We start from the raw sequence: 27847 nt of genomic DNA, 5'->3' as shown, positions 1-27847 counted from the left end.
TCCCCAGGATAAATCATATGACAGGGCACAAAACAAGTCTTAACAAGTTTCAGTTCAGTTCAGTCGCTCAGTCATGTCTGACTCTTTGTGACCTCATGAACTGCAGCATGCCAGGCCTCCCTGTCCATTACCAACTCCCTGAGTCCACCCAAACCCATGTCCATCGAGTTGGTGATGCCATCCAGCCATCTCATCCTCTGTTGTCCACTTCTCCTCCTGCCCTCAATCTTTCCCAGCATCAGGGTCTTTTCCAATGAGTCAGCCTCTTCACATCAGGTGGCCAAAGTATTGGAGTTTCAGCTTCAACATCAGTCCTTCCAATGAACACCCAGGACTGATCTCCCTTAGGATGCACTGGTTGGATCTCCTTGCAGGCCAAGGGACTCTCAAGAGTCTTCTCCAACACCACAGTTCAAAAGCATCAATTCTTTGATGCTCAGCTTTCTTAATAGTCCAACTCTCACATCCATACATGACCACTGGAAAAACCATAACCTTGACTAGATGGACCTTTGTTGGCAAAGCAATGTCTCTGCTTTTTAATATGCTGTCTAGGTTGGTCATAACTTTCCTTCCAAGGAGTAAGCGTCTTTTAATTTCATGGCTGCAATCTCCATCTGCAGTGATCTTGGAGCCCAGAAAAATAAAGTCACAAAGATTGAAATCATACTAAGTATTTCTTTTAGCTACAGTGATATGAAACTAGAAATCAACACAGTAGGAAAGCTGGAAAATTTACAAATGTGTGAAAACTAAACAACACAGTCCTGAACAACCAACGGGTTAAAGAGGAAATCAAAGGGAAATAAAAAAAATCTTGAAACAAATGAAAATGGAAACAGCACACTATAACCTATGAGATGCTGCAAAAGCAGTTCTGAGAGGTGAGTTTATAGTGATAAATGGATACATTAAGAAAATAGAAAGATCTCAAATAACATAACTTTACACATCAAGGAGCTAGAAAAAAGAGAACAAGCTAAGCCCAACATTGTCAGAAGAAAGGAATTAAGTTCAGAGTGGAAATAAATAAAATAGGGATCAGAAAAATAATAGAAAAGATCAATGAAACTAAAAGCATTTTTTTGAAAAGATAAATATTTAGCTAGAACAAGAAAAAAAGAGAGGTGATTCAAATAAATAAAATCAGAAATGAAAAAGGATACATTACAACTTACATCACAGAAATACATATGATCTTATGCCTGCGTGCATGCTCAGTTATGTCTAACTCGTTGTGACATGTCCAACTGTAGCCCACCAGTCTCCTCTGTCCGTGGGGTTTCCCAGGTAAGAATACTGGAGTGGGTTGCCTTCTCAAGGGGATCTTTCTGAGCCAGGGATCAAACCCATGTCTCCTGCATTGGCAGGAGGATTCTTTACCACTGAGCCACACAGGAAGCCATGATCATAAGAGATTACTATGAAAAACTAACTGTATACCAACAAACTGGATAACTTAGAAGCAGTGCATAAATTCCTAGAAACACATAACCTATTAAGACTGAATCAGGAAGGAATAGAAAACCTGAACAGAAAAATAAGGAGTAAGGAGATCAAATCAGAAATCAAAAACCTCCCAGCACAGAAAAGCCCAGGACCAGATGACTTCACTGGTAAATTCTACCAAACATCTATGGTGGGGGTGGAGGGAAGAATAAATGCCAATCTTTCTCAAACCTTTCCAGAACATTAAAGAGGTGGGAACACTTCCCAACTCATTTTACAAGGCCAGCATTACCCTGATAATAGGGATCTAGCCTTGTCTTCATTAAGAATTAGAAATGATTTCCTACACCTCTTAGGCTTTCACTCCTGTCCCCCTATAACCAAGAGCTGGAGAGGAAGGTTGGATATGAGGCCATCCTATGCTGTGCTGTGCTTAGTCGCTCAGTCATGTCTGACTCTTTGCAACCCCATGGACTATAGTCCCCCAGGCTCCTCTGTCCATGGAGATTCTCTAGGCAAAAATATTGGAGTGGGTTGCCATGCCCTCCTCCAGGGGATCTTCCCAACCCAGGATTGAATCCAGGTCTCCCACAGTACAGGCAGTTTCTTTACCATCTGAGCCACCAGGGAAGCCTGAGGTCATCCTAAAGAATAATAAAATATAGATATGGAGCCTGGAAGGAGGGAGACACACTTCTATTTCAGGCTCTGGTTCAAGATACACTATTCTTCCTGACCCAAGGGAGTGTCTACCTGGTATAGCTTTTTTTTTTTTTTTTTAATAAATTTATTTATTTTAGTTGGGGGCTAATTACTTTACAATATTGTAATAGTTTTTGCCATACATTGACATGAATCAGCCATGAGTTTACATGTGTTCCCCTTCCTGAACCCCCCACCCACCTCCCTCCCCATCCCATCCCTCTGGGTCATCCCATTGCCCCGGCCCTGAGCCTTTGTCTCATGCATCGAACATGGAATGGTGTTCTGTTTCACATATGATAATATACATGTTTCAATGCTATTCTCCCAGAACGTCCCACCCTCACCTTCTCCCTCAGAGTCCATAAAATTGTTCTATGCATCTGTGTCTCTTATTCTGTCTCGCATATAGTGTTATCGTTACCATCTTTCAAATTCCATATATATGCATTAGTATACTGTATTGTTGTTTTTCTTTCTGGCTTACTTCACTCTGTATAATGGGCTCCAGTTTCATCCATCTCAGGAGAACCGATTCAAATGTATTTTTTTAATGGCTGAGTAATATTCCATTGTGTATATGTACCACAGCTTCCTTATCCATTCGTCTGCTGATGGACATCTAGGTTGCTTCCATGTCCTGGCTATTGTAAACAGTGCTGCGATGAACATTGGGGTACACGCGTCTCTTTCAATTCTGGTTTCTTCGGTGTGTATGCCCAGCAGTGGGATTGCTGGATCATATGGCAGTTCTATTCCCAGTTTTTTAAGGAATCTCCACACTGTTCTCCATAGTGGCTGTACTAGTTTACATTCCCACCAACAGTGTAAGAGGGTTCCCTTTTCTCCACACCCTCTCCAGCATTTATTGCTTGTAGACTTTTGGATAGCAGCCATTCTGACTGGTGTGAAATGATACCTCATTGTGGTTTTGATTTGCATTTCTCTAATAATGAGCGATGTTGAGCATCTTTTCATGTGTTTGTTAGCCATCTGTATGTCTTCTTTGGAGAAATGTCTGTTTAGTTCTTTGGCCCATTTTTTGATTGGGTCGTTTATTTTTCTGGATTCAGCTGCAGAAGTTGCTTGTATATTTTTGAGATTAATTGTTTGTCTGTTGCTTCGTTTGCTATTATTTTCTCCCATTCTGAAGGCTGTCTTTTCACCTTGCTTATAGTTTCCTTTGTTGTGCAAAAGCTTTTAATTTTAATTAGGTCCCATTTGTTTATTTTTGCTTTTATTTCCAATATTCTGGGAGGTGGGTCATGGAGGATTCTGCTGTGATTTATGTCGGAGAGTGTTTTGCCTATGTTTTCCTCTAGGAGTTTTATAGTTTCTGGTCTTACGTTTAGATGTTTAATCCATTTTGAGTTTATTTTTGTGTATGGTGTTAGGAAGTGTTCTAGTTTCATTCTTTTACAAGTGGTTGACCAGTTTTCCCAGCACCACTTATTAAAGAGATTGTCTTTTCTCCATTGTATATTCTTGCCTCCTTTGTCGAAGATAAGGTGTCCATAGGTGCGTGGGTTTATCTCTGGGCTTTCTATTTTGTTCCATTGATCTATATTTCTATCTTTGTGCCAGTACCATACTGTCTTGACTGTGATTTTGTAGTAGAGCCTGAAGTCAGGCAGGTTGATTCCTCCAGTTCCATTCTTCTTCCTCAAGATTGCTTTGGCTATTCGAGGTTTCTTATATTTCCATACAAATTGTGAGATGATTTGTTCTAGTTCTGTGAAAAATACCATTGGTAGCTTGATAGGGATTGCATTGAATCAATAGATTGCTTTGGGTAGTATACTCATTTTCACTATATTAATTCTTCCAATCCATGAACACGGTATATTTCTCTATCTGTCTGTGTCCTCTTTGATTTCTTTCATCAGTGTTTTATAGTTTTCTATATATAAGTCTTTTGTTTCTTTAGGTAGATATATTCCTAAGTATTTTATTCTTTTTGTTGCAATGGTGAATGGTATTGTTTCCTTAATTTCTCTTTCTGTTTTCTCATTATTGGAGTATAGGAATGCAAGGGATTTCTGTGTGTTAATTTTATATCCTGCAACTTTACTATATTCATTGATTAACTCTAGTAATTTTCTAGTAGAGTCTTTAGGGTTTTCTATGTAGAGGATCATGTCATCTGCAAACAGTGAGAGTTTTACTTCTTCTTTTCCTATCTGTATTCCTTTTATTTCTTTTTCAGCTCTGATTGCTGTGGCCAAAACTTCCAAAACTATGATGAATAGTAGTGGTGAAAGTGGGCATCCTTGCCTTGTTCCTGATTTTAGGGGAAATGCTTTCAATTTTTCACCATTGAGGATAATGTTTGCTGTGGGTTTGTCATATATAGCTTTTATTATGTTGAGGTATGTTCCTTCTATGCCTGCTTTCTGGAGGGTTTTTATCATAAATGGATGCTGAATTTTGTCAAAGGCTTTTTCTGCATCTATTGAGATAACCATATGGTTTTTTTCTTTCAATTTGTTAATGTGGTGTATTACATTGATTGATTTGCGGATGTTAAAAAAACCTTGCATTCCTGGGATAAAGCCCACTTGGTCATGATGTATGATCTTTTTAATATGATGTTGGATTCTGTTTGCTAGAATTTTATTAAGGATTTTTGCATCTATGTTCATTAGTGATATTGGCCTGTAGTTTTCCTTTTTTGTGACATCTTTGTCTGGTTTTGGAATTAGGGTGATGGTGGCCTCATAGAATGAGTTTGGAAGTTTACCATCTTCTGCAATTTTCTGGAAGAGTTTGAGTAGGATAGGTGTTAGCTCTTCTCTAAATTTTTGGTAGAATTCCGCTGTGAAGCCGTCTGGTCCTGGGCTTTTGTTTGCTGGAAGATTTCTGATTACAGTTTCGATTTCCGTGCTTGTGATGGGTCTGTTAAGATCTTCTATTTCTTCCTGGTTCACTTTTGGAAAGTTATACTTTTCTAAGAATTTGTCCATTTCTTCCAAGTTGTCCATTTTATTGGCATATAGCTGTTGGTAGTAGTCTCTTATGATCCTTTGTATTTCTGTGGAGTCTGTTGTGATCTCTCCATTTTCATTTCTAATTTTGTTGATCTGATTCTTCTCCCGGTGTTTCTTGATGAGTCTGGCTAATGGCTTGTGAATTTTGTTTATCTTCTCGAAAAACCAGCTTTTAGTTTTGTTGATTTTTGCTATGGTCTCTTTTGTTTCTTTTGCATTTATTTCTGCCCTAATTTTTAAGATTTCTTTCCTTCTACTGACCCTGGGGTTCTTCATTTCTTCCTTCTCTAGTTGCTTTAGGTGTAGAGTTAGTTGATTTATTTGATTTTTTTCTTGTTTCTTGAGGTATGCCTGTATTGCTATGAACCTTCCCCTTAGTATTGCTTTTACAGTGTCCCATAGGTTTTGGGTTGTCGTGTTTTCATTTTCATTCGTTTCTATGCATAATTTGATTTCTTTTTTGATTTCTTCTGTGATTTGTTGGTTATTCAGAAGCGTGTTGTTTAGCCTCCATATGTTGGAATTTTTAATAGTTTTTTTCCTGTAATTGAGGTCTAATCTTACTGCATTGTGGTCAGAGAAGATGGCTGGGATGATTTCAATTTTTTTGAATTTACCAAGGCTAGATTTATGGCCCAGGATGTGATCTATCCTGGAGAAAGTTCCATGTGCACTTGAGAAAAAGGTAAAATTGATTGTTTTGGGGTGGAAAGTCCTGTAAATATCAATTAAATCTAATTTGTCTATTGTATCATTTAAAGTTTGTGTTTCCTTGTTAATTTTCTGTTTAGTTGATCTATCCATATGCGTGAGTGGAGTATTAAAGTCTCCCACTATTATTGTGTTATTGTTAATTTCCCCTTTCATACTTGTTAGTATTTGCCTTATATATTGTGGTGCTCCTACGTTGGGTGCATATATATTTATGATTGTTACGTCTTCTTCTTGGATTGATCCTTTGATCTTTATGTAGTGTCCTTCTTTGTCCCTTTTCACATCCTTTATTTTAAAGTCTATTTTATCTGAAATGAGTATTGCGACTCCTGCTTTCTTTTGGTCTCCGTTTGCATGAAATATGTTTTTCCATCCCTTCACTTTCAGCCTGTGTGTGTCCCTAGTTTTGAGGTGGGTCTCTTGTAGACAGCTTTTGAATTCTCCTTCATATCTGAATGAGATCCTTTCTGGGTACAGTAATCTGGGTTGTAGATTAGTCTCTTTCATTACTTTAAGTATGTCCTGCCATTCCCTTCTAGCCTGAAGGGTTTCTATTGAAAGATCAGCTGTTATCCTTATGGGGATCCCCTTGTGTGTTATTTGTTGCTTTTCCCTTGCTGCTTTTAATATTTGTTCTTTGTGTTTGATCTTTGTTAATTTGATTAATATGTGTCTTGGGGTGTTTCGCCTTGGGTTTATCCTGTTTGGAACTCTCTGGGTTTCTTGGACTTCTGTGACTATTTCTTTCCTCATTTTAGGGAAATTTTCAACTATTATCTCCTCGAGTATTTTTTCATGGCCTTTCCTTTTATCTTCTTCTTCTGGGACTCCTATGATTCGAATGTTGGGGCGTTTCATATTGTCCCAGAGGTCCCTGAGGTTTTCCTCATTTCTTTTGATTCTTTTTTCTTTTTTCCTCTCTGCTTCGTTTATTTCCATCATTCTATCTTCTACCTCACTTATCCTATCTTCTGCCTCCGTTATTCTACTGTTGGTTCCCTCCAGAGTGTCTTTTATCTCCTTTATTTCATTATTCATTCTATATTGACTCCTTTTTATTTCTTCTAAGTCCTTGATAAACATTTCTTGTATCTTCTCAATCCTTGTCTCCAGGCTATTTATCTGTAACTCCATTTTGCTTTCAAGATTTTGGATCATTTTTATTATCATTATTCTAAATTCTTTTTCAGATTGATTCCCTATCTCCTCCTCTTTTGTTTGGTTTTGTGGGCATTTCTCATTTTCCTTTACTTTCTGAGTATTTCTCTGCCTTTTCATCTTGTTTAGATTGCTGTGTTAGGCGTGGCCCTTCTGTATTCTGGTAGTATGAAGTTCCTCTTTATTGTGGAGGTTCCTCACTGTGGGTGGGGTTGGACAGGTGGCTTGTCAAGGCTTCCTGGTTGGGGGAGCGTGTGTCGGTGTTCTGGTGGGTGGAGCTGGATTTCTGCTCTCTGGAGTGCAATGGAGTGACCAGTATTAATTTTTGAGATGTCTATGGATTTGGTGTGCCTCTGGGCAGCCTGTATATTGATGCTCAGGGCTATGTTCCTGCGTTGCTGAAGAATTTGCGTGGTATGTCTTGCTCTGGAAGTTATTGGCTCTTGGGTGGAGCTTGGTTTCAGTGTATATGTGGAGGCTATTGGATGGTCTCTTATTATTTAATGTTTCCCCTGGCTTTCAGTCTTATTCTTGCAGTAGCCTCAAGACTTCTCCTTCCATACAGCATCAATAATAAAACTTTTAGGTTAATGGTGAAAAGATTCTCCACAGTGAGGGATACCCAGAAAGGTTCGCTGAGTTACATGGAGAGATGAGGTGAGGGGCGGGGTTGAGGTGACCAGGAGGGGAAGAGGGAAATTCAAATGAGAGAGCAATCTAGCCAGTAAGCACTTCCCTCTGTGCTTTCCACAGTCTGTAACCCTCAGAGTGGTTCACAGAGATACATAGAGAGGGGGGAGGAAGGTAATAGAGGTGAGCATGAGTAGAAAGGGAGGAATCAAGAGGGGAGAGAGAGATCTGGGCAGTATCCTCTTCCTGAAGTGTTCTCCGGTACCCAGAACACCCTCAGAGATTCACAGAATTGGGTTGAGAAGAGAAGGAGGAGGGTGGGAGATAGAGGTTCCCTGGGGGAGAAGAAAGAGCATCAATAGGGGGAGAGAGTAATCAGGCCAGTGATCACACTTCTGAGTAAAAATGGGTCCTAAAGATTGGGTTCTTAAATGTACAAAACTGATATCAAATATGTAAAACAAAGATTAAAAATCAAGGGTAGAGGTTAGACTCTTATAAAACTTACAATATAAAAAAAAGAAGAAAAAAGGAAACAGTGTAAAAAGAAAAAAACAGTAAAACAGTAGAAAAAGAAACAGTAAAAAAAGTAAAACAGGAAAAAAACAGTAAAAAAAAGAAAACACAAAAGGTATAAGATATATGTATGCAGTTTGCTTCAAAAATAGGGTTTTTTGCAAGTTAATAGTGGGTTATGAAAATGAAAGTTAAAGGTGTAATAGAGGACTTGAAGAAAAAGGAAAGAAGAGGAAAAAAAATTTTTTTTAATTAAAAAAAAATAGTAAAAAAAATATATATCCCAGACTTTCTCTGGCGCTATTGTGAGCAGTGTGGGGACTGCTCAGTTTCAGATAGATCCTTGTTCTTGCTTATACTTTTCAAGATCTATAGGTCCCTTTCAATGCAGTCGGTATTAACTACAGGGATTTTAATCTGTTGGCCTGTCACTTCCAAGACGCTTCCCTCTGTTTATTTGGCTTTTGTTTGGAGGTCTCTTCAGTATCTAATTTCCGCCCTGCAACAAAGGGGTGGAGGTGGTCTCTTTAGGTTCGCTTGTTCAATCGTGCTGTGCGGAGGGAGGAACACTGCAAACCTGGCGTGTGTGTGGTGAGCTCGCAGTGTCTCGGCCGCACTGGGTTTGCCCCCGCTCACGGCGTGTGTGCTTTCCCCGTCTACCCTGCTCAGGCTTCAGGTTACTCGGCCGGGGAGCGCGCCCTGAACTGCGTGCACTTCCCAGGTCTAAGCCGCTCAGGTTCAGACTCCCGGTTACTCCACAAAGGCGCAGACTCGGTTTCGCCCGCGGCTTTTGCCGTTCCCGGTCTGAGCTGCTCGGGCGGCCAGGAGTTTGGCGAGCGCGCTCTCCCCTGTTGGGGCGGTGCGGCTTATCACCTCCCTGGACCCCGCCTCGGTTTACCTGCGCGCCCAGCTCTGGTGTGCTTTGTGTCGGTTCTGGGGAGCTGATCTCTGGCTGCGACCCTCCTGGCGGCTGCTGACCCTCCGGGATCTCAGGCAGTCTTTGCTTAGAAACTGGGAGCCTGTTTGCAGATTGGTAGGGGGTGCCCTCTCTGGGGCCGAGTTTGCCCCTTTCCGGCTCTGGCGGGCCCTGCCTGCCTGCTGTGTCCGGCAGGGGATGGGGCGGTCCGCAGCCGGCTAGCTCTCCTCTGGTATCGCTCAGTCCTTTGTTCTGTGAGCGGGCCGGCAGTGCCTTAGAGTTGGGCTTTTCGCGGGATAGTTCTCTCTCTCTGGCTGTCCCACAGTTTAGGTTACTATCTCACGTTAGCTCCCTCAGATTGCCCTCAGGGCACTCGGGCCCGGTCCTTACCCTAGGCAGTGCCGCTCGCTCCTCTCCGTTCAGCCCCCACTTGCTGGTGGCGGATGATGCGAACGTCTGGGGTTCTTTGCTGGGAGTTGCTTTAGGCACGTAATCTGTGGGTTTTATTTATTTTTTCTCCCAGTTACGTTGCTCTCCGAGATAAGAAATCTTCCCCCACACCCGCCGGTGAGAGGGTTTCCTGGTGCTTGGAAATTTCTCCTCTTTTACGACTCCCTCCCCAGGACGGGTCTCCGTCCCTAACTCTTTTGTCTCTCTTTTTATCTTTTATAATTTCTCCTACCTCTTTTGAAGATAATGCGCTCTTTGTGGATGCCTGACGTCCTCTGCCAGCCTTCAGAAATAGTTTTGTGAAGTTTGCTCAGCATTCATATGTTCTTTCGATAAATTTGTGGAGGAGAGAGTGGTCTCCCCGTCCTATTCCTCCGCCATCTTAGCCCCGCCTCCTGGTATAGCTTTTTATTAGGTAATGTTTCATTCATAGTTCCCTTCCTACTGCACACTTTCCTGTCTTATAGGTCAGTTAATTCAATCTGGGAACAACTTTGAACCATTTCTCTCATGCACAAACCTCCTGCCTCAAGTATTATGTCAGTTGCACTTTCTAGTGCCCAGGTTATTATTTTGCAGGTTGCTCCACCAAGCCTCAGGTCTGGAGTGGAGACCTGGAGGGCTCAGGTCTCAGAGCCCTCAGACCACTTTCTGGTCAACCATTTGGGGCTCTGGAAGAAATGGATGCATCTCCATGTGACGTCCAGGCACTTCTCTGAAATTTGGGAGAGACTGTTAACACTCCCTCATTGCTGGTGGCCTCTGGTTTTGGCCCCAGGAATCTTTCCTATTTGCTTTTCTCTTTGTTGTCTCTAATAGCTATTCCAATACTTCAGCTCCAATACTTTGGCTACCTGATATGAAGAGCCTACTCATTGGAAAAGACCCTGATGCTGGGAAAGATTGAAGACAAAAGAAGGGAGTGACAAAGGATGATATAGTTAGATGGCATCACCAACTCAATGGACATGAATCTGAGCAGGAGATAGTGGAGAACAGAGGAACCTGGCATGCTGCAGTCCATGGTGTCACAAAGAGCTGGACATGACCTAGTGACCGAACAACAACAATATCTGTTCAGAGCACTTATAACTCTCACTCATTTCTTTTCATTTTGGGGGAGGGCATATCATTTAGCTTTTTAATTTTGGGGATCCATCTTTTCCCTGGCTTAGTCAAATTCTCTTCTTTCATCAAACTGGCACGTCAAAACCAGAGCAAATGAGGCAATATTGACGGAATCAATAATATACATATGAATGAATGTAAAAGAAGCTTGAATATTAAGAAAGAATCAAAGGGTTTCAATTGATTACATTTAAAAATCCACATGCATTTTAACATAGAAACTACAGCTCCTGGTCTGAGTATTTGTCTATAATTCACAATTATTTTTAATAAAGAAAGATGTTTTGTCTCTCAAATGTCCTAATCTTTAAACACTTCAAAGGCAGAGAATATACCATATTTTGTATTTCAGATTATTCCAGTACAGTGACTAGCACATAGGTGTCTAAACATTGAGCATTATTGAAAATGAGTGTGCATCAATGTCACTTCTGTGCATACACAAAGATATATATTTTATAGTTCTATATTTTAGGAACAGATGTGTAGCGCTGTCATTACCTTAAAATTCTTCTGATAGGATTTATATTGAAATGCACGTTTTTGAAGATCATCCAGAACTAACAGCAGCTCATTCAACATGACCTTTATTTTCTCTTGGTCAGCATTAATGTCCAAAATCTGTGGATCCTGTAAAATTAAGATAGCTTTTGATTAGTCATTCCTACTTTTTGATGTATGCCATCAAATTACATGAATAAACATTTTCGAAACATATGTTTGCTAATTCCCTCTTCACTCTAATTTTTAGAAAATATATGAAAATGGTTGGTTTTCTTGAATTTTAAAACAATGCAGATACATTGTAAAAGGTACAGAAATGTATAAAGGAGTACTATGGGGATAACGTTGTTTTTAAAGAGTACATAATGCATTTTCCTTCATCTTCTTTCCTATATTACATTTTTTTTTTCGACTAACAAGACTTCAGTTAAGGAGAGGTGAATGCAATATGGAAAAGAATGAAGGGAATATAAGGAAAATTGTCATTTTACAGTAAAGGAATGATTATAATTTACAACAAAGGTAGGATTCTATTTGATTGAAGTTCATAAATAGGCAAAAACAATTTATGGCTTTAGAATTCAGGGTAGTGGTTGCTTTTGGAAAGGAAAGAGAGGTTAGTGACTAGAGGGCACCCTAAGGATACCACGAGCAATAGCTCTTGACTTGAGCAGTAGACCTATGGATGTGTTCATTTTCTGAGAACTCACTGAGTTGTACAGTTATTACAGTTATGTACAGCTTTCTCTTGGAAAATACAAAAATACTTCAGTACAAAAGTAAAAGCAATGCCACATCCTTTAGACTAAAAGTTGACATATAGTAAGTACACAATAAATGTTAGCTACTTTTAGCCATGTCAACACATATAAGTGCATGTTGTAATCTTCAACATCAGTATTGTATACCTTTGAGTGGAAGTACCTCAACACATTTTATTATTCTGTTGAAGGACACTGAGTTTTTCCCATTTTTTTCTGATTTGATTATAAGTTTATATGACTTTGGGCTTCCCTAGTGGTTCAGCTGGTAAAGAATCCGTCTGTAATGTGGGAGACCTGGGTTTGACCCCTGGGTTGGGAAGATCCCCTGGAGAAGGGAATGGCTACTCACTCCAGTATTCTGGCCTGAAGAATTCCATGGACTGTATAGTCCATGGGTTCACAAAAATTCAGACACAACTGAGCAACTTTCACTTTCACTTCACTTTATATTGCTTTAAACTTTTGGGATAAGATTTAGTCAATGTTAATAATTAAATAGTAGATCATTATTATATGATCTATTTTCATGTTTGCTTCAGTTAAGAATTATCCACATGTTTAAGTTCTTAAAAAATTCTTTTATATCTTTAGGATAGTAAAATTGGTGCAAGTTAATCAAACATTCTTTATCACTTATTAATTTATATTCTGCCTCTTTCTAAGAGGGAATTTTCTAATATGTGATTAAGAAAACTCTAAAATTGTGACAATAGCTATAAAATATGCTAATAGGATGTAAAAACACTAATTTTAAAATAATAAATAGAAGCCAGGAAAAAGAGAATTCACTACTATTGAACTGAGTTTTTCCCATGTTTTTCTGATTTGACCATAAGACTTTTAAAAAATTTTTATTTAATTGGAGGATAATTACTTTACAATTTTGTGATGGTTTTTGCCATACATCAACATGAATCAGTTATGGGTATATATGTGTCCCCCTATCCTGAAACTCCTCCCACCTCCCTCCCCACCCCATCCCCCTAGGTTGTACCAGAGCACCAGTTTAGTACTAGCACCAGCACTAGTCATCTATTTTATATATAGTAATATATGTAATTTTGACTATGCCAAAGCCTTTGACTATGTGGATCTCAGTAAACTGAAAAATTCTGAAAGAGATGGGAATACCAGACCACCTGATCTGCCTCTTGAGAAACCTGTATGCAGGTCAGGAAGCAACAGTTAGAATTGGACTTGGAACAACAGACTGGTTCCAAATAGGGAAAGGAGTACGTCAAGGCTGTATGTTGTCACCCCGCTTATTTAACTTATATGCAGAGTACATCATGAGAAATGCTGGGCTGGATTAAGCACAAGCTGGAATCAAGATTGCCGGGAGAAATATCAATAACCTCAGATATACAGATGACACCACCCTTATGGCAGAAAGTGAAGAGGAACTAAAAAGCCTCTTGATGAAAGTGAAAGAGGAGAGTGAAAAAGTTGGCTTAAAGCTCAACATTCAGAAAACTAAGATCATGGCATCTGGTCCCATCACTTCATGGGAAATAGATGGGGAAACAATGGAAACAGTGTCTAACTTTATTTTTTGGAGGATCCAAAATCACTGCAGATGGTGATGGCAGTCATGAAATTAAAAGATGCTTACTCCTTGGAAGGAAAGTTATGACCAACCTAGATAGCATATTAAAAAGCAGAGACATTACTTTGCCGACAAAGGTCCGTCTAGTCAAGGCTATGGTTTTTCCAGTAGTCATGTATGGATGTGAGATTTGGACTGTGAAGAAAGCTGAGCACCGAAGAATTGATGCTTTTGAACTGTGGTGTTGGGGAAGACTCTTGAGAGTACCTTGGACTGCAAGGAGATCCAACCAGTCCATCCTAAAGGAGATCAGCCCTGGGTGTTCACTGGAAGGTCTGATGTTGAAGCTGAAACTCCAATACTTTGGCCACCTCATGCAAAGAGCTGACTCATTGGAAAAGACCCTGATGCTGGGAACGATTGAGGGCAGGAGGAGAAGGGGACGACAGAGGATGAGATGGTTGGATGGCATCACTGACTCGATGGACATGAGTTTGGGTAAACTCCGGGAGTTGGTGATGGACAGGGAGGGCTGGCGTGCTTTGATTCATGGGGTCGCAAAGAGTCGGACACAACTGAGCGACTGAACTGAACTGAACTGAATATACATGGGAAAGGAGTACATCAAGGCTGTATATTGTCACCCCGCTTATTTAACTTCTATGCAGAGTACATGAGAAATGCCAGGCTGCATGAAGTGCAAGCTGAAATCAAGATTGCCGGGAGAAATATCAATAACCTCAGATATGCAGATGACCCCACTCTTATGTCAGAAAGTGAAGAGGATCTAAAGAACCTCCTGATGAAAGTGAAAGAGAAGAATGAAAAAGCTGGTTTAAAACTCAACATTCAAAAAACAAAGATCATGGCATTAAGTCCCATCCCATCATGGCATTAGGTCCCATCCCTTCATGGCAAATAGATGGGGAAACAATGGAAACAGTGACACACTTTATTTTCTTGGGCTCCAAAATCGCTGCAGATGGTGACTGCAGCCGTGAAATTAAAAGATGCTTGCTCCTTGGAAGAATAGCTATGACCAACCTAGACAGTATATTAAAAAGCAGAGACATTACTTTCCTGATAAATGTCTATTTAGTCAAAGCTACGGTTTTTCTAGTAGTCATGTATGGATGTGAGAGTTGGACCATAAAGAAAGCTGAGCATCGAAGAATTGATGCATTTGAACTGTGGTGCTGGAGAAGCCTCTTGAGAGTCCCTTGGACTGCAAGGAGATCCAACCAGTCCATCCTAAAGGAAATGAGTCCTGAATATTCATTGGAAGGACTGATGCTGAAGCTGAAGCTTCAATACTTTGGCCACCTGATGCAAAGAACTGACTCATTTGAAAAGACCCTAATGCTGGGGAAGATTGAAGGAGAGAGGAGAAGGGATGATAGAGGATGAGATGGTTGGATGACATCACCAACTCAATGGACATGAGTTTGAGCAAGCTCCGGGAGTTGGTGATGGACAGGGAATCCTGGTGTGCAGCAGCCCATGGGGTCGTAGAGTTGGACATGACTGAGTGACTGAACTGAACTGAACTGAATGTACATGTTTCAATGCTATTCTCTCAAATCATCCACGTTTGACTTTTCCCACTGAGTCCAAACAAGTCTGTTCTTTACATCTGTGTCTCCTTTGCTGCCCTGCATGTAGGATCATCGTTATGTCTTTCTACATTCCATATGTATGCATTAATATACAGTATTTGTCGTTCTCTTTCTGACTTGACTCTGCATAATAGGCTCCAGTTTCACCCACCTCATTAGAACTGACTCAAATGTATTCCTTTTTATAGCTGAGTAATATTCCATTGTGTACTTTTGACCATAAGTACTAAAGCAATACATACATCTGTTAGTTGCAGTGGCCTGGAATTTATTCAGTACATCAGAGAGGTTTGGAAACACTTTAAATTTTCAGTAGCTGCTCAAAGACATTGCTAATTGATTAGAATGAAGCATAAACAAAATGAAAGTTAAACCAGATTAAAATGAAATATGTTTTCTAAACGGTTTATTAAAATGTAATAGCCTTTATATAGATTATTTTTTAAATTCTGCTTCAGCTTACCTGTGCTAGCAGCTTTACTTCATTCACTTCATTGCTTAGCTCTTCAAGATCTCTACCCAAATGCAGACAAAATTGCTTAATGCTTGTTTCTCTGTCACCCACAGATTTATCAATGGCATTCCGAACAGCAACGATGGATGGCTTCATAGTTGCAAAAACGGCAAAGTCTTCAGGAGGTGTGGGAACCTGATACTGTTCAATGAGCTTGTACATCTGAACCACAACATTCCCTTCATCTTCAAGGCTTTCGATCTAAATGGAAACATCAGTTGCTCACTAAATAAATCAGCGTCCTATTATACCTATTAAGAGTGACTGACAGGAGGCAGTCACTGTGCACCACGTTGTAAAGAGCCAGCACACAGAGGAGTGCATTTAATGCAGATCAAATTGGCTGGAGCTGGCTGGATGACAAATACAGTCATTACTACGATGCAGACAATGAGGCATAGGAGGTAAGCTGTTCAGAACTGAGCACAGTTAATATTACTCTCATAAGTATTTACTTTCTCTCTCTCTCGTTCCCTAGTAAATTAAATAGTAGTGCTCAGTCACTTCAGTTGTGTCTGACCCTTTTGCGACCCCTTAGACTGAAGCCCACCAGGCTCCTCTGTCCATGGGATTTTCCAGGTAAGAATTCTAGAGTGGGTTGCCATTTCCTCCTCCAAGGGATCTTCCCAACCCAGAGATCGAACCCGCATCTCTTCTGTCTCCTGCCTTGGGAAGCAGGTGCACAAGCACCACCTGTGAAGCCTCAGATTAAACAGTGCCAATATTTGAAGTTTTCAGAGATGGCAGGTGCTGTGAGGATGCTCAACTGTAACATCTGAGATTCCAGGCATGTGTACTGAGCAGTGACTGTCCCAAGGCAGGCTCTGAGGTGTGCGGACCATGTACCTCTCTGCATAGATTCAGAACCCTGATCGATGGTGAGCATCGTGCTACCCTCTAATAAAGGCTTTTACTACCACTATTACTCCTAAACATCTCTGCTCTGATGCCCTTGCCTTAGTGGACAGTTTCCTAATTTTCTGGCAAGGTCTCCCCAGTTTGAAGGGAACCCTCCTCGCCACCACTCTGCCACAAGGTTATAGAGGAAGCATCTAGGTTCTGCAACTTGACTCACCTCCTGGCCACAACTTAACCAGAGAGCATCAAATTGGGACAGAGTGAATCCAGCTCAGACTGACCTTTCTCTTGACCTTGGGAAGAGTTAGATTGTATCTGTGGGCACAGGCCATTTGCTTTCATGGGGTAACAAAATAGGTCCTAAACAGAAGAAGAAAACTGTGGAGAGGCTTTAGAGAGATGGTTCTCAACATTGAGCTCCGTCCCAATCACCCTGGCAATACTACACTCCTGTACTCTGTACAGTATGGTAAAGTACACAAAAGCACAACCACTTATAGAGGATGTACACATGTGACAATGTATGCCAGACATGTGAACTAACTTACTGTGATTGGACATGCAAACACATGCACATCTTTGAAAATTTGCACGTTGAAAGTTCGCATGTAAGGGATTTACTGTAAATTGTAATCTAGATATTAGTCATAATGGGAATCATGATCCTTCTTAATCTATATTTGCATAATAGTCAGGAAACTTACTAGAAGGAATGAAAGAAACTCAACTTAAACTAGCTTAAGTAGGCAAGTGGGTTCGGGAGACAACAGCAGATACAGAGACTCTTCTTGCCTGTTCGTTCAATGCCAGCCCCTATATGCCAGCTCTTGTACTGCACTTTTCAAGGTACTGTACTGTAAAATTAAAAATGTTTTCTTTGGTTTTTTATTTGTGTGAAAAGTATTATAAACCTATTACAGTATAGTACTATATAGCTGATTGTGTTAGTTGGGTACCTAGGCTCACTTGGTTGGACTTAGGAAAAAACTGGACTTACAAATGCACTCTCAAAACAGAACTCATTTGAATTTAGGGGACTTACTGTGTTATCATTCATTACAAATAAGACTTGCAATAAATTGGGGTTGAGAGCACTGGCTTTGTTGTCAGAGACCCAAATTTGAATTCTAACTGTACTGCATATAGGTCTGGGATCTTGGACACAATGACCTATTTTGGTCCTCATTTGCTTATCTGCAGAATAAGAATAAAAATTATCTATACTTCTTTCTTGGAGAAGGCAATGGCAACCAACTCCAGTACTCTTGCCTGGAAAATCCCATGGATGGAGGAGCCTGGTAGGCTGCAGTCCATGGGGTTGCTAGGAGTTGGACATGACTGAGCAACTTCCCTTTCACTTTTCACTTTCCAGCATTGGAGAAGGAAATGGTAATCCACTCCAGTGTTCTTGCCTGGAGAGTCCCAGGGACGGGGGAGCCTGGTGGGCTGCCATCTATGGGGTCGCACAGAGTCGGACACAACTGAAGCGACTTAGCAGCAGCAGCATGCTTCTTTCTGGTGACTGCAGCCATGAAATTAAAAGACGCTTGCTCCTTGGAAGAAAAGCTATGACAAACCTAGACAGCGTATTAAAAAGCAGAGACATTACTTTGCTGACACAGGTCTGTATAGTTAAAGCTATGGTTTTTCCATTAGTCATGTATGAATGTGAGAGTTGGACCATAAAGGCTGAGGACTGAAGAACTGATGCTTTTGAAATGTGGTGTTGGAGAGGACTCTTGAGAGTCCCTTGGACTGCAAGGCAATCAAACCAATCAATCCTAAAGGAAATCAATCCTGAATATTCATTGGAAGGACTGATGCTGAAGCTAAAGATCTAATACTTTGGTCACCTGATGCGAAGAGCCGACTCAGAAAAGACCCTGATGCTGGGAAAGACTGAAGGCAGAAGGAGAAGGGGATGACAGAGGATGCAATAGGAGAGGTTGGATAGCATCACTGACTCAATGGACATGAGTTTGAGCAAGCTCTGGGAGGTGGTGAAGGACAGGGAGGCCTGGCATGCTGCAGTCCATGGGGTCACAAAGAGTCAGACATGACTGAACAACTAAACAATACTTAAGCTTTTGTAAGGATAAAAAATGTAACATATGTAGAAAATGTAGTACATGCCTGACTAGTAGTGATCAATGTTAGCTGCCATTACTACTGTGAGGTAAGCCATCCACTTCCTTTGCCTGAAAATGTTTCTGATATTCTGGCAGCTGTATCTTGACTTTCAGTCCCTCAGTTTCTCTTATTTGCCTTCCTTCCCATAAGATTTGGAATAGTGAGTTACACAAGAATCAACCCACCCTTTCCTGAATTTCGTCAAGAAATACTAAGCTGTTAACATATTCTATGGTAGTAGTTGGGACAAATTCAAGCTTGTATTCTGCATCTTGTGCCTCAGAGATGATAGCATCCACTTTTTTCTTGCTTAGACGAGGAAGCATATAATTCAGCACCTAGGAAAGAAGAAGCAAATGTGAATCGTAACTACTTGAGTATTTCTACTTTATTATACGTTTTAGATAAAGTCTAACTGAATGTCTGTTAAATCAGCAGGTAATGGAAGCAGGAGTATATGAAACGGCTTTTTTTCCCCCACACTGAAACAATAGGACTAGTTTTGGAGATTATTTCCGGAATAAGCTAGATTGTACAACGTATTAAAAAGTTTGCCTAGGGACTTCTTTGGTGGTCCAGTGGTTAAAAATCTGCCTTGCAATGCTGGGAAAATGGATTTGATCCCTGGCTGGGGAACTAAGACCCTACATGCCATGGAGCAACTAAGCTCGAGCGCCACAACTGCTGAAGCCTGTGGGCTCTGGAGTCTGTGCACCACAAACTAGAGAGCCCACATGCCACAACTTGAGAGTTTGTGTGCCACAAGGAAAGATCCCACATGACTCACCCAAGATCCCATGTGCTGCAACTGAGACCTGATGCAGCCAAATAAATAAATAATATTTGTTTAAAGTCTGCCTAAATGCTCTGATATGTTGTAAGTACCCTTTCTGTTCCTTTGTCCTGTATACTGAACATTGTGGTACCATCCCCAGTATCAACTCTACTTCTTTCGTGTTGGGTGGTGGTAATGATTTGGAGGAAGGTGATCTCTCCTTCAGAAACAAAGATTGAGTCTGATTGGTCATAAGGTAAAATGAGCATGGCTTTCTTTGGCTAATGTGATTGGATTAGGGTGAGCCTCTGACATTAGCTGATCCAATTAAGTAGAAACCCAAGACTTTTGTTTAAGGCTGAGAGACCTCTCTCTCTCTCTCTGGACATGAATAAGGAAATAATTATCCTATGGAACCTTTGACTACCATTTCAGAAAAGTGAGGGTATATGAGCTTTAGGATGAAGCTGGTACATCAGAAGGAAGCTGGCACATAGAGAATGGAAAAAATCAGGTCTTTAGTAACCACTGAGTCACTAGATCACACCTTCCTGATGCCCATCTTCCCTGTGGACTTTTTAGATCCATACATTTTCTGATTGCTGAAGCCAGTTTGAGGTGGTTTTTTTTTTTTTTTTTGGCTTAGTATACAGTAGTACTCATAGTGCTCAGAAATGTTTGCTGAAATTGACTTTGCTTCAATTCTGTATTGTTTTCTTTTGCAACAGATGAAGCAGCAAAGCTCTAGAAAGAAGTCCAATGCCATACAGCTAATTAGTGACAGAACATATATGAGCACTCAGGCCTGCAGCCTTTTAGAAGGAGCACTGTCTTCTTTCATCTGCACCAGGGGTCAGCAGAGGTTTACTGTAAGGGCTAAATAGTAAATACTTTAGATTTGCAGGATGTACGGTCTCTGTCACAACCACTCAGCTCTGCCCTCGTAGAGCAACCACAGGCAATACATAAGTGAACTGTTATGGTACAAAACAGGTGGCAGGATGGAATGACCCTGGGGGATATAGTTTGCCAATCTCTGTTCTATACCACTGTGTCTCTAGAGGTATTGTTTAAAGTCTTTATTGAATCTGTTACAATATTGTTTCTGTTTTATGTTTTTGGGGGGTTTTGGCTGTGAGGCATGTGCGATCTTAGCTCCCTGACCAGGGATTGAACCTGGGCCCCTTGCATTGGAATGTGAAGTCTCAACTACTGAACCACCAGGGAAGTCCCCTTGTGGTGGTATTTGATGGTATATATGACTAAAGGAAGATCTGAAAGTTACTGTAGAAGCAATCAAATCTCCTCAGCTCTACCACTTACTAAAATACGATCAGATCTTTAGGGACAGTTTCAGATCAGGAAACCTCAGTATCTAGGATACTTCAGTATCCTATAATCAACCAGCATTCCTACTAGGACTCTGAGCTGTTACAGCAATATCTCCTCTGGAGGAAATCTTGAAATGCTTCAACAAAGGAAAAAGGAGTGGATGTAAGAGGTTAGTTTAAGGACTTTTGTTCCCTCAACTGAAATTGACTATGCTTGGGACAGAAAGAAAAACATGGAACTTTCCCTACAAATTAAAGATGCTGACTAGACTTAAGTTAATTTTAAATAGCTGCAATACTAGAAAATAAAGATAGGCTATTTGCAGGAGAAATATCGTAGAATAGTTGTAGAGACCATAATTAACATTTTTCCTAGGTCATAGTTACCTCCAAGCATCGCAAAGGTGATGGAATTAGTTTTTCTTTTAGTTGCTTAGTGTCAATGAGCAGCAGTCCTACATTCCTGGTGGGTCTCAGAGCTACTGCATCCTTGTGCTGTCTGTGATATTTTTCCAGTTGTTCCCTAAAGAACTTAACATCTACATAGAATAATTCATATATAGCATAAAATAGATATTAGATTTTAAAGGACCATAACACACATATATCAAAAATCATTGCATTAATACATTTACATATGTATTTAAAATGAACTATCCATAGGTAGAGAACCTTGTATAATTTTAAAATGTTAATTCATGATGCTTTATATTTTATTCTTGTAATGAAGAAACTAACATTTCATAATGAAAATATATTTTCTGGCTATTGCTAAGAATAGCTCACGAAAATAACTTGTAATTACATTAGAGAATCTAGTCTAGAATGCAGTAGGTTCTAGAATCAGATAGGTTTGAAATTGGCTTAATCCAACGGTTCTTCCACATTGTACCTCAAAATAAGTATGAATATGCATCCTTATTTGTATTTGATTCTTTGTGACCCCATGGACTATAACCCACCATGCTCCTCTGTCCATGGGTTTTTCCAGGCAAAAATATTGGAGTCAGTCAGTTCAGTTGCTCAGTTGTGTCAACTCTTTGTGACCCCATGAACTACAGCACACAGCCTCCCTGTCCATCACCAACTCCCAGAGTCCACCCAAACCCATGTCCATTGAGTCGGTGATGCCATGCAACCATCTCATCCTGTGTTGTCCCCTTCTCCTCCTGCCCTCAATCTTTTCCAGCATCAGGGTCTTTTCAAATGAGTCAGCTGTTCACATCAGGTGGCCAAAGTATTGGAGTTTCAGCTTCAACATCAGACCTTCCAATGAACACCCAGGACTGATCTCCTTTAGGATGGACTGGTTGGATCTCCTTGCAGTCCAAGGGACTCTCAAGAGTCTTCTCCAACACTACAGTTCAAAAGCATCAATTCTTCGATGCTCAGCTTTCTTTATAGTTCAACTCTCACATCCATACATGACTACTGGAAAAACCATAGCCTTGACTAGACTGACCTTTGTTGACAAAGTATTGTCTCTGCTTGTTAATATGCTGTCTAGGTTGGTCATAACTTTCCTTCCAAGGGGTAAGCGTATTTTAATTTCATGGCTACAATCACCATCTGCAGTGATTTTTGAGCCCTGAAAAATAAAGTCAGCCACTATTTCCACCATTTCCTCATCTATTTGCCATGAAGTGATGGGACCGGATGCCATGATCTTAGTTTTTTGAATATTGAGCTTTAAGCCAACTTTTCACTCTCCTCTTTCACTTTCATCAAGAAGCTTTTTAGTTCTTCACTTTCTGCCATAAGGGTGGCATCATCTGCATATCTGAGGTTATTGATTTGTCTCCTGGCAATCTTGATTCCAGCTTGGGTTTCATCCAGGCTAGCATTTCTCATGATGTATTCTGCATATAAGTTAAAGTGTATTCTGCATATAAGTTAAGCTATTAGCCTTTGCCCTGCTTCATTCTGTACTCCAAGCCCAAATTTGCCTGTTACTCCAGGTGTTTCTTGACTTCCTACTTTTGCATTGCAGTCCCCTATAATGAAAAGGACATCTTTTTTGGGTGTTAGTTCTAAAAGGTCTTGTAGGTCTTCATAGAGTCGTCCAACTTCAGCTTCTTCAGTGTTACTGGTCAGGGTGACAATATACAGCCTTGATGCACTCCTTTCCCAATTTGGAACCGGTCTGTTGTTCCATGTCCAGTTCTAACTGTTGCTTCCTGACCTGCATACAGGTTTCTCAAGAGGCAGGTCAGGTGGTCTGGTATTCCCATCTCTTTCAGAATTTTCCACAGTTTGTTGTGATCCACACAGTCAAAGGCTTTGGCATAGTCAACAAAGCAGAAATAGATGTTTTTCTGGAACTCTCTTACTTTTTCGATGATCCAGCGGATGTTGGCAAATTGATCTCTGGTTCCTCTGCCTTTTCTAAAACCAGCTTGAACATCTGGAAGTTCACGGTTCACATACTGCTGAAGCTTGGGTTGGAGAAATTTGAGCATTACTTTACTAGTGTGTGAGATGAGTGCAATTGTGTGGTAGTTTGAGCATTCTTTGGCATTGCCTTTCTTTGGGATTGGGATGAAAACTGACATTTTCCAGTCTTGTGGCCACTGCTGAGTTTTCCAAATTTGCTGACATATTGAGTGCAGCACTTTCACAGCATCATCTTTTAAGATTTGAATTTCATCACCTCCACTAACTTTGTTCGTAGTGATGCTTCCTAAGGCCCACTTGACTTCACATCCCAGGATGTCTGGCTCTAGGTGAATGTGAGTTGATCACACCATCATGATTATCTGGGTCAGGAAGGTCTTTTTTGTACAGTTCTTCTGTGTATTCTTGCTGCCTCTTCCTAATATCTTCTGCTTCTGTTAGGTCCTTACCATTTCTGTCCTTTATTGAGCCCATCTTTGCATGAAATGTTCCCTTGGTATCTCTAATTTTCTTGAAGAGATCTTTAGTCTTTCCCATTCTATGGTTTTCCTCTATTTCTTTGCATTGATTGCTGAGGAAGTTTTTCTTATCTCTCCTCGTTATTCTTTGGAACTCTGCATTCAAATGGGAATATCTTTCCTTTTCTCCTTTGCTTTTCACTTCTCTTCTTTTCACAGCTATTTGTAAAGCCTCCTCAGACAGCCGTTTTGCTTTTTGCATTTTTCTTGGGGATGATCTTGATTCCTGTCTCCTGTACAATGTCAAGAATCTCCATCCATAGTTCATCAGGCACTCTATCAGATATAGTCCCTTAAATCTATTTCTCACTTCCACTGTATAGTCATAAGGGATTTGATTTAGGTCATACCTGAATGGTCTAGTGGTTTTCCCCACTTTCTTCAATTTCAGTCTGAATTAGGCAATAAGGAGTTCATGATATGAGCCATAGTCAGCTCCCGGTCTTGATTTTGCTGACTGTATAGAGCTTCTCCATCTTTGGCTGCAAAGACTATAATCAGTCTGATTTTGGTGTTGACCATCTGGTGATGTCTATGTGTAGAGTCTTGTCTTGTGTTGTTGGAAGAGGGTGTTTGCTATGACCAATGCGTTCTCTTGGCAAAACTCTATTAGCCTTTGCCCTGCTTCATTCTGTACTCCAAGCCCAAATTTGCCTGTTACTCCAGGTGTTTCTTGACTTCCTACTTTTGCATTCCAGTCCCCTATAATGAAAAGGACATCTTTTTTGGGTGTTAGTTCTAAAAGGTCTTGTAGGTCTTCATAGAGTCATCCAATTTCAGCTTCTTCAGTGTTACTGGTCAGGGCATAGACTTGGATTACTGTGATATTGAATAGTTTGCCTTGGAAACAAACAGAGATCATTCTGTCATTTTTGAGATTGCATCCAAGTACTGCATTTCAGACTCTTTTATTGACTATGAGGGCTATTACATTTATTCTAAGGGATTCCTGGCCATAGTAGTAGATATAATGGTCATCTGAGTTAAATTCACCCATTCCAGTCCATTTTAGTTTGCTGATTCCTAGAATGTCGATGTTCACTCTTGCCATCTCCTGTTTGACCACTTCCAATTTGCCTTGATTCATGGACCTAACATCCCAGGTTCTTATGCAATATTGCTCTTTACAGCATCAGACCTTGCTTCTATCACCAGTCTCATCCACAACTGGGTGTTGTTTTTGCTTTGGCTCCATCCCTTCCTTCTTTCTGGAGTTATTTCTCCACTGATCTCCAATAGCATATTGGGCACCTACCAACCTGGGGAGTTCATCTTTCAGTGTCCTACCTTTTTGCCTTTTCATACTGTTCATGGGGTTCTCAAGGCAAGAATACTGAAGTGGTTTGCCATTCTCTTCTCTATGGACCAGTTGCCATTTCCTCTGCCAGGGGATCTTCCTGACCCAGGGATTAAACCTGCGTCTCCTGAGTCTCCTGCATTGCAGGCAGATTCTTTACCAAGTATATATAAGGATATTAACAACAGAGAAAGTTGGAAACTCAAGAGATCAGGCATAGCAAAAGTTATTTCCATTCCTCTTCCCAACACCTCTGCCAATCCTGCTCCCCACATCAAAGTTAAGGCCGTTGTCAACTTTGTCTGCCAATGGTGCAGTTGCATTTTGATAATCTTCCTATCTCCAATTTCTCCCTTTCCCAATCTATTTGGATTGGGAGATCACCAGTGGAAGTCTGATTATCTTGAAATCATACTATTGTCAAAAACAGCTCTTACTAATACACATATAATACAAAACAACTCCTTGTCTTTAAAAATTCATCTAACTTTATTTCCAGTTGCTCCCTCCACTTGAGTCAGACTGTTTTCCCTACTGTTTCCTGTTCTTCTCTAACCCTCCTCCACCATCCCTAAGAGAAAAAGTTGTTGATCCCTGCCTTTATTTCCATCACCTCCTGTCCTGGACACAAGGGGCAGTTTAACATAGTATAAAGAACACATCAGACAAAGTCTTAGAAGACCTAGACCCAAGTCTTGAACCCACCTGTTGATTTGGGTAAGTTACTTAATCTTTCTGAGCTTCACCTTCCTCAAGATACAAAAAAAGGGATGACAATTATCTGTCCTACTCATTTTATAATGTTTTTATGTGTTTATTTTTGAGAAATGAAAAAATTAGAATATCAAATGATCTGAGAAAACCCCTGGTGAGGAAAGCTGTATAATGTTGCTTGGTCTATTATTTTCCAAATTTATTTGAACACAGAGTCTTTTTCATAGTATCATGTAATATCCTTCAGAATAGTGGTTCAAGGAATACCAATTTGGGAAACACCAATTTAGTCCAATACTTTCATTTTATACATAAATAAATTTAGATCACTCAGAGTTAAATGACTTAGCCATGGTCACATTTATCCATGTTCAAAGGGAAACAAAAGAGTAAAGCCAACAGAAGAGCTCTCTCTTGATGAGATGGAGGAGGGACAGTTTGTATAACAAACTCTCAAGTCAGGGGAAACAATTTCTAAACCACTTACTCACTGTGTAATCTTGGAGTTGCCTTATCTCTATATTTCCACTTCCCTATTTGTAAAATGAGAATACTCACCTATATAGAATTATGAGGATTAGATAAAATAGATTAGCTGAGACAGCACAGTACCTATCATAAGTGCTTAGCAAGTATAGAAAATATTAGTAGACACTGACTTTTATAGAAATTTAGTGATGAGATATGGCTGATTATTTCAGAAAGCCAGAGTCTGTCTTCTGATCACCTTCTGGGGCTAAACAAAGGGCAGTCTGGCTAACAGTTTGGTTAAACAGACATTTATTAAGTATAGTAAACTATAATATATCCTAGGGCTGCCCAGGTGGCACTTGTGGTAAAGAATTCCCCTGCCGATGCAGGAGACATAATAGATGCAGGTTCAATCCCTGGGTGGGGAAAATCCCTCTGGAAGAGGAAATGGCAATCCGGTCTAGAATTCTTGCCTGGGAAATCTCATGGACAGAAGAACTTGGAGGGCTACAGTCCATGGAATCACAAAGAGTTGGCCATGACTGAGCATCTGAGCACAATATATCATAGGCAGTGTTACAGTAATTTGAGGGAATATGCTATAACAGGCAAGGCATGGTATCCAAGGGGCAAAGCTACATTCTAGTGGGAAATAACTGGGTTCAGAGGTTTAAGAAGTACCAGAAAGTTCCTAAAGGAGGAAGAAAACAACTTTTAGGAGTCCAGGCCAATCTACTCCAGATTCCCAGACAACAAATGGCTAATACCTATGATACCTTGGTTCAGAGATTGAGACAGGATTGACAAGCCAAGGCAGGACTAGATGAAGGGCAATCTGGGAGCTTGGTGGCCTTACCCAGTTAGGTAACTGGTGAAGGAGTAAAGTTATCCAATGTGAGGAACATGATAATAGGAGACTCAGAGGCCTTGGCTCAAGGCTGTGAGTAAACGATCTAGATGGTTAGAACTGGTTATTTGGATCAGTCTATTTCATGTGCTGAAATGCCAGGCTCCACATCTTACTGTTACCATGGTGCCACCATAGTACCTGTCAGTTCCCTTCAGTTCAACACACACTAAGTCTCAGTGTGACAGTGTTGGTGAAGAATGGTAGAAATGAACTTGTCTAATTTTTTTTTTTTAATTTCTTAAGTAGAACCCCACTTTTGTTTCTTGACCAAGTTAGTGCTTTGGAAAAAAGGTCTGTTTCAACTTTTCAAAACTTAAGAGACATAAAAAGTAAATACAGTGTCTATTCTTGGATTAGATTCTAGGCCAAACCAGCTGCAAACTGCTTTATTTGGCAGATTCTGAATATGAACTAAATGTTGATTTTAGAGATTTTTTTTCAGGTGTGAAAATATTTTGGTTCTGTAGGGACATGCTTTTTGAAGATACATATTGAAGCATTTCATTTAGGGACTGGCATGTCTAATTTACTTTAAAATACTTAGTGTAATAAAAATAATGAATTGAAAGAAAAACACAAGAATTTACAGAAAAAATAGTGCTCATTCATGAGGCAAAGTATCAGAGTAAACATTTTCATGCAGGAGAAAAAAAAGAATAAAACCAGTTAATGAAACTAAAAAAAAAAAAGAATATGAATGATATGCTTCACGTTTTTAAATGAATGCTATATACCTAATTTTCATAATCATTTGGAAACTTTCTTGCCTGAAATTTCACTTGGGCATTGTATTTTATTTTCTTTGGTTGAAGAAAGTAAGTTTAATAAAATAACTTCTCCATGGTTCTAATCTCA

The 27847-nt window shown here is 40.2% G+C and overlaps 1 protein-coding gene across 1 annotated transcript in view; it reads right to left on the bottom strand.

The window, feature by feature from the left end:
- The window catches only part of DNAH6 (dynein axonemal heavy chain 6), a 281257-nt gene that overhangs the window by 192286 nt on the left and 61124 nt on the right, over positions 1-27847 (bottom strand). The window contains exons 13-16 of the mRNA XM_081596922.1: positions 21076-21227; positions 18768-18920; positions 15544-15795; positions 11152-11280 (exon numbers count right to left, since the gene is read on the bottom strand). Coding sequence (XP_081453048.1) covers positions 11152-11280; positions 15544-15795; positions 18768-18920; positions 21076-21227 — 686 coding nt within the window. The remainder of the gene's footprint in view (positions 1-11151; positions 11281-15543; positions 15796-18767; positions 18921-21075; positions 21228-27847) is intronic.

The sequence above is a fragment of the Giraffa tippelskirchi genome, chromosome 4 (assembly GCF_054371585.1).
Source record: "Giraffa tippelskirchi isolate mGirTip1 chromosome 4, T2T-mGirTip1v1.2.pri, whole genome shotgun sequence".
NCBI classification, from domain to species: domain Eukaryota; kingdom Metazoa; phylum Chordata; class Mammalia; order Artiodactyla; family Giraffidae; genus Giraffa; species Giraffa tippelskirchi.
Note: the sequence above shows the minus strand (reverse complement) of the source record. Positions and strands in the feature narration are given on the sequence as shown.